The 7,500-nt window shown below is 38.8% G+C and overlaps 1 protein-coding gene across 3 annotated transcripts in view; it reads right to left on the bottom strand.

The window, feature by feature from the left end:
• LOC137999528 (flap endonuclease 1-like) overlaps positions 1 to 7,500 on the bottom strand; it is a 125,731-nt gene that overhangs the window by 13,994 nt on the left and 104,237 nt on the right. For 2 of the 3 annotated variants that reach the window (XM_068845315.1, XM_068845324.1), the window contains exons 11-12: positions 5,864 to 5,915; positions 4,175 to 4,254 (exon numbers count right to left, since the gene is read on the bottom strand). In XM_068845315.1, the coding sequence (XP_068701416.1) occupies positions 4,175 to 4,254; positions 5,864 to 5,915 (132 nt within the window). The remainder of the gene's footprint in view (positions 1 to 4,174; positions 4,255 to 5,863; positions 5,916 to 7,500) is intronic. The other variant, XM_068845332.1, reaches the window with a different exon arrangement.

The raw sequence follows: 7,500 nt of genomic DNA, 5'->3' as shown, positions 1-7,500 counted from the left end.
CATGCATGCTACACGTTATAGCAATGTTTGAATGTGTAGCCGGGGCTTAACATACCGGTAACAAAAATAAAGCATGCACTTTGATTGGTCAATTACCCATTTACTATTTGCCCATGGTTGAATGCTCCGAAAAAATTACTTTTTACATCAAACTGCAATGATGGCCGACCAGTGTACCACCGAAAATGCTTAAATTTCTTTGCAGCTGTATGAAAAACACTTACAAACATCATGTTTGGTTAGGTTATGTAATGTTTAAAAACCAAGCAGCAGTGTTTTTAGACCCGATAAAACATGTGCTGTGAGTTTTTTGAACGACTTCAAAAACATTCCAAAAAGAGTGTGTCCCTCTGGACTCAAAACAATGGTTCAAATTGTGAGGTGAATATTAGCATACAAGAAAAACAAGTTATGCCTTATTAGTACTCTTTATATAAAGAATACTAATGAGGAGTGTTTTATCAGGATATAAAGCTCATACATGTGACGTTTTATGAGTGTTTTGATAGGCTGTTAGGCTCATGAATTATTAATAAATTTTTTTCACCGCGTACTATTGAGTTGATAGTTACACTTAGGGGGTTTGCTAAGCACTCAAGAATTGAGCTTGAGTCTGCTCTGCGGTGGCTATTGCCTTGTGCGGCTCTTATGCTATGCTTTTCCTTTTGTGCTTAGCAACCTGGTTCGTATATTCCCTTCTAGTCCTTCCCCACTGCAGTAAATTTTTTTTAAAATTTTAGTACTGTATGTAGTATGAATTGTTTCATCTAATGCGAAAATGGAATAAATAAACCTCTGGCGTGCAAATACAACTCGATACTACACGCTGAACCGTTTACTATTTTGATAACTATTTGATAAAGAAATGCTTAAAAATTGGGTTGGCGCATTGGTGAGAGCAATCTGAAAGTTTTTTTGTCTGGGTACTACAATGTTTCCCCTCTCCTCAAAGACAAATGTTTGATTTGATTTGATTTCTCTTTAGTGTCCCCAATTAGTGCCCCAGCGCTAGAAGAGTTGACAGTTAAATAAAGTTCATCACTATATATTACGTTCTTCTCTTGATAACGTGATTGTGCCGATCATGGCTTTTGTAGTTTGACGCAGTGTCACGGGTCAATTATACCAATTAGTCCATCAAATAGTGCATTAAAGGGGGCATGAACATGTTAGGATATAAAGCATTCAACTTTAAGACGAAGATAGACTCTTATTCTGACCAGCTAATTGGCCGGTACAGTTGAAAATCATGCTAAAATAGTGATTGATAAGTAGTCAAAAACACGAAGTTGTTTGATGACTTTTTTAACAACGTAAATTTTTTTTTATCTGAAAAGCTAAACATCTTTTATCCTTGCCAGGTTTGTGCTTTCAATACTTGATTTACACTGCATACAATCGCGATGCAAAGGAAAAAAAGACTAAAGGGAAACATCTGACAGATAATGAATGTAAAATGCTGATAATCTTTCACTCGGGAAAAAAACCGACATTTCCCTTAAAACGTGTGTGCATTCTTACTCGTATTGGATGTCTCCTCCGTATCACTTCGCTGTCTTTTGACCCTTAAAAGTCTGTTCCTATCGTCGTCAATGGACTTGCGTGTTATGACAGAACTGACAACTTTGTTTAACGTGATAAAACAGTCAGCAGAGCTATTGGGGTCGTGCATTTAAAAATCATGATACAGATACAGATACAAATGGATGTATAAAAACATCAAGTATGAGAACAGTTACTTATACAGTACAGCCCAAAAATAATGCACGCGCAAGAAGTGGCGCAAGAAGTTCTTGCGCCGCAAGAACACGCAAGCGGTCAAAAGAAGTTAAATTGCGGTTTATCCGCAAGAACATTCAAAGCGCAAGAAGATAGAAAGCTTTCCGCAAGAAGTTACGAACTTAACCGCAAGACGCAAAAAGCGCAAGAAGTTAGCGGGTTCAACCGCAAGAGTAGTCGGTGTTGCTTTTCTGTGGTGATTACGGATTATGTTTTCCAAAACATAAATCGCTTTCAAAAGGAAGGGATATAATGGTATGTTTCCTCCTATTGGGAAACATTCGATGGCCATGAAATCAGAACTCGATGTTTGGTTATCCCAATTTATCGCAGGCCGTATTTCACGCACTCGCTTAAAAGAAAGACCGGTGAACATGAATGTTTCAAAGCAGTAACTAATTTCTGCACTTTCAGAAAAAAAAACCCTTCAATCACGCCATTAACTACCAACAAGCAGGCTCGCAAGCAAAACAAATCGTCTAAAGAATGAACATTTGAATGTTTTAGATCGAACGCGTAGCCATTTGCATATGATGCCGGGAAGGTGACAGTGTTATGTGCTTAAGCAAATGTCGTGTGATATCTTTATCGGCAACAGAAAACTTGTGCTATCATAACAATACTAATAATAAATAACAAACAAAAGCTTCTGCATTTATAAGTCCTATCAGAAACACTTATCAAGGGAACTACATTGTAGAATGTCACATGCGATATCAAAAGCGAGGAGAGTGAATGTTTCAAAATGTGAAATGCACACGAATGCAAAGATTTAATAAGGCCACTTTGAAATGTGCTTGTTTCATTCCTGTTTGATATAATTATTTTTCAAAGAGAATGCACATCACCAGGAAAAGACGAACAATGACAATAATTGTGTTCCTGCAATTTGCATAACAACCATTACGCTGAAAACAAGTTGGTCACGCTTTTGTCATGTAATTCGCCGCGGCGTACTTGTTTTCCCTTGGATACAGAAGACGTCAAAACAAAACAAGTTCCCCATCAAATTGCCCTAGAGAATCAAACTTGATTCATGCTTATTTTATTTTTTCTCAGTGAACGCGAACAATCACATTTCTGGTTTTAGGTGACGATCGTGAAATAAAGCCACGTGCTTGGGAGCAGACAACAAATGAAAATGGCGAGCTTGAAAAATTCAGTCTTGTGAGTCTGCTTTCACTCCATTTTCCTTGAGATATTTGAACAGGAATGCAGAGGAAATTTCAAAGATTCCGACAGGAATCAATCCTAGCTTCACATTTATGTGAATTTCACAACAATGAATTCCTCTACATTCGCGACGACAGTCCTACAAACGGTTTGCGTCGAAAAAGCCATTCTCATCACTACAGTGTACCTTGACAAACATTTGTTTGACTGGGATTTTTGGGTAGCAAAAGGGTTTCGTCTGATATTTATTCTGATTGCTATCATGCGACTAGTCTTCGTGCAAACGTAGCAAAAAATCAACATCATTGTGGCGTTTGTTTACATGTGATACATATAACTCCCGAGATTCGACCGTGCATTGCCCTGAAGAATTTTGTCTTGTTGCGAGTTTTGTATATCACCTTCTTTCTGAGATGTTGCCGCAAAGAAGTTCTTGCGGTCAGGATTTTTTAACAGAAAGAAGTTCTTGCGGTATCAACTTCCAACCACAAAGAAGTTCTTGCGGCTGGTAGGATTGTGGCGCAAGGAGCCACAAGAAGCCGCAAGAAGTTGCCGGTTTGCGGACGCAAAAAGAAGTTCTTGCGCATGCATTATTTTTGGGCTGTACTGTATACATTGGGTTACAACAGGAATGACTACAGCTATGTTAAGTGTGTTTATTGTCCCAAAAGTCTATACAGTGTATGGTGAATATTTTAGGCGAATCCCTTTGGGCGTCCCCACAGAGAAGGCCAGGGGAAATATCCCCTTTTGTTTGCACGACCAAATCCGTTCTTGTCGAGAGAATATTTACGACAATGTTCCCTCAGAAACAATGCAGATGTAACTTGAGTCATACTATACTCGTCGCTTATTGAAACCACCTGAAGAGGTTCAATGTCATGCTTGTATCCTCAAACTTCTGTCCTTTCCCTACCCTTCTTCTTTGGTCCCAAAGCGACTGTCGAACGCACTTCAATAATCCGTGATTACTACTAGTTTACATGTAATTTGTTTTCAGGATTGAGAACCCATACTGAGGAAAAGAAACTTGACAATGCACACTGCAAAACCTTATACACATGCTCAGAACAAAAACATGTACCAGTAGCATTTCACACTGAAATGTAAAGTTCACAATTATTTTACCTCCCTAGGGACCCAACTACCTCATTCATGGGTTGCATTCACTTTGTCATTTCTATTACATGTCCTGTATTAGCTCACGCAATTACAGTATCACCTTTGTATCAATATGCTTGACAATTTCTTCAATTGACTTGTGCTGCTTAATTAACTCTATCGCTCTTTTTGGACCAATACCTGCAGACAAGTTCAAAATAAAAATGTATGAAACCAAAGTTATTCTGATTTGAAAGAAAACTAAATTAAGTCCTTGACGTAGACTGTTTATATGTGCAACTATATTAGGCAAATGACGATAGTGGTCATGAATTAGCTTTTGGTGAGTAGTTGCCGTTTGGTATGATATCTTTCTGTGAGGGGTTGGCTCCATTTGAGGATTCAGTTTCTCTCTGGCACCCTGTTTGAATTTTATTTAAGGTCCATGAGAGTACTAGATGTACACCCAACGTGTTTTTGCTTGTCAAGGAGATTAGACTGCCTCTGGACATATTTTTAGTACCCCACCAGCGAAATTGGAAACTCCACGATGTACGGAATACGTATATGCACTTAAGGAATTGTTTGGAAGCAATACACCAATTTGCACGCGATCATTTGAGGATGGAGAGCGAACACCTGAAACACCTATACGACCAGAGGTCGTATTGCAATTCGTATGTGAAGGGGGAGAAGGTGTGGCTGCAAAACCCGCAGAAAAAGAAAGGGAGAAGCCAAAAAGTGTTGTTTGTATCACATCAAGAATGGGCCCTTTGCAGGTTAGTGATCACATGGTACAAAAACCGCCATACTGGAACGCAAATTGCGCACTGGGACATCTTCAACGAAGATAATTTCAATATTTTTTTGTTTTAGATGTTCCAGTGGGCAATTTGTGTCCCAGTATGGCGGTTTTTGTACCACGTGATCACTAACCTGGAAAGGGCCCATTCCAGATGAAAACCCAAGTTTCTGTGTTTGTATGATACAAAACTTGTAGCCAGTTGACTGTGGGGCTTGAACAGTGCCCAGAACATAAATTCCACTGAGCAAGTGATAGTGACATTGAGGGGCGGGAAAAGATAGGACTAGATTGCGTTGTAAACTGAGTTCTCAGTATCAGCTGCTCCATTCTGCAAAGGAAGATTGGTTCCATTTAAGTCCAATTTCAACACTTTATCCGATGAACGCGATATAACTCATTTAAGAATTGGGTGTTAGTTGAGGAGACTCGAAAGTATTTCCCTTTTTTTGTTGACTTTTATTGATGAGCTATTTTGCCTGTTTTCAAGTGTTACATGAGGAGGATTCAAGCCTTTGTTTTTGTTAAATCTACCGGTAATTGTTTTAACGGCACCCTGATGTGGGGACACATTTTGTTGGAGGGGGGAAATTTAACGGCAGAAACGCTTAGTGAAATGTGGGTGAACTAGACTGAAGGGACTGTTAATTGGTGTTGAGCTACTTGTAGCGTCATGCTGGCGCAAGAGGAGATAGACTCTGAATAAGACTGGGTGAGCGTGTAGCAGTCTTGTAACAGGGATAACTGGTTTGCTGAAATAATCCCTGTGACAATACAACGCTGCTGTTCCGTTACAGTAGCATTCATACATTTCGATACCCCAGGTGACAAAGAATCTGAATGAACATTATCTTTTGCCTGTCTCCTTATACTTCAGTTGTTACTGAATTCACCGTACTTTGAAAAATAAAATAAAAATTGTCTGCATCTTCTGACACAATAGAAACTTTGGAAATGCTTCCGTTGATAGAAACCAGCTGACAACACCAACTTACAAATTGAATATACCTTTGATGGAGTCACAATAGTCACATCCCAATAAAATGCACAAGTCAATAAACTGCAAATTAAAAAGTGTTCACAATTAACTTTCTTATTTAGACGTCCAGTGATGGAATTCATCAATGACTGTTTCCCTGAATAACATCTGGATTTCTGTTGTAAATCAAAATGTCTGTTATTGTCTGCACTGATGAGGAAAACACACACCATTTTACAGACATTTACATAGACCACACTTGTCTGATAGTGTTGTGATCAATCTGAAAGCATCCAGATTCAAAGAAGATATTTAACCTTTGCCTCAAGCCATTACTAAAGGGGACATAGCTTACGAGTGGACCTAGATGCTGTTAACCTATTCCCACCTAAAGCGCCCCCAAATGGCAAGTAAAATCGCCTGGCAGTAACCAGAGTAAAAGTCTCACTCTCAGGTGGGGAAGGGTTAGGCCAGTTTTTTTAAATCAAGATTTCAGTATGCTTTTAAAGTTTTGTTCCCTGTTAGCACAGGTCTCTTTTCTTTTGCGTTCACTGGGCTGACGAGTATGTGAAAAGAGACCTCTGCTATGGGTCTTCACTGGCAAAAATGTCTGCGCATGAGCAACGCAATATGGCACATGATACGTTTCCGGGGCTATCATTGGCTCTCGTGAGAAAAGCACTCCCGAGAAGAACACAAAAATGACTGCCATTTGAGAATCGGTAGCTTGTTGGTTTCCTTCTTTTTAGAGCAATCAAGACTAGTTTTAATGCCAGTTTCAAGTGGAATGTATTCTTAGAGAACGTCTATGTTGTGTAAAACGTTTGCAAGTCCAATCCAACTAGTATCCTTGGAAAATTTGCTCCTGGAAAATTACATTTCGTGAGGAAAGAGCTGCAGAAAAGGTGAGTTTTTTACGCAATTTTAATTTGGAAAGTTTGTTGCCACTCGGTACAAAAAGTAAAGAGCAGAAGCAGGTCTCCCAAGGTTTTCGTTGATGTGTGAATTGGCTTGTACCAGGTTGCAGGGAAATGGCAATATTGTGCAACATGATCAATGATTCAATCAGATGCGAATTTGATTTTGAGTGTCATTGTGTCATTGGGAACGTAACCCTATTATCAAAGAATTTAAATAGCTGCTTTTAACGTCATTTGTATTCCCTTTTCTAGTGAATGTTTAAGTTATTATACTTTTTAGCAGTCACAACTCACCGATCCTTGCGTTGAAATAGTTACCAAGTTATGGACTTGCAATTAATTTGTGTTTAAGGCATGTTTTCACCCCTGCCAAAATCCATGTTTTAGTTAAAATAATGTTTGGAAGAAGAGAAGTGTAGGTACAGATGTATATAGATATCTATAGATTTCAGGTTCTGACTGTTTAACAAATCATTTTTTTAGACTAATGTTTTCTGGAAGCATTAATGATTAATTTTGGTTTTAGGCGACTGTTTTGGTTTTCAGACTAAAATAGGCGCCGTTTGGCTGCCCTGAATCATGCTCCGCGAACTTCTGCCTACATTTCTTCTAGTATCCAACCTTGTCGCTTGAACTTTGGAAATATCACTTTTATAATATGACTATTTGTTATGGTTGATGGTTTTTGCTTTCTGCGAGATACTGACTAGGGGGGACAGAACTCTTGATCAGATTTTTACCAATAT

The sequence above is a fragment of the Montipora foliosa genome, chromosome 1 (genome assembly GCF_036669935.1).
Source record: "Montipora foliosa isolate CH-2021 chromosome 1, ASM3666993v2, whole genome shotgun sequence".
Taxonomy (NCBI): Eukaryota; Metazoa; Cnidaria; class Anthozoa; order Scleractinia; family Acroporidae; genus Montipora; species Montipora foliosa.
Note: the sequence above shows the minus strand (reverse complement) of the source record. Positions and strands in the feature narration are given on the sequence as shown.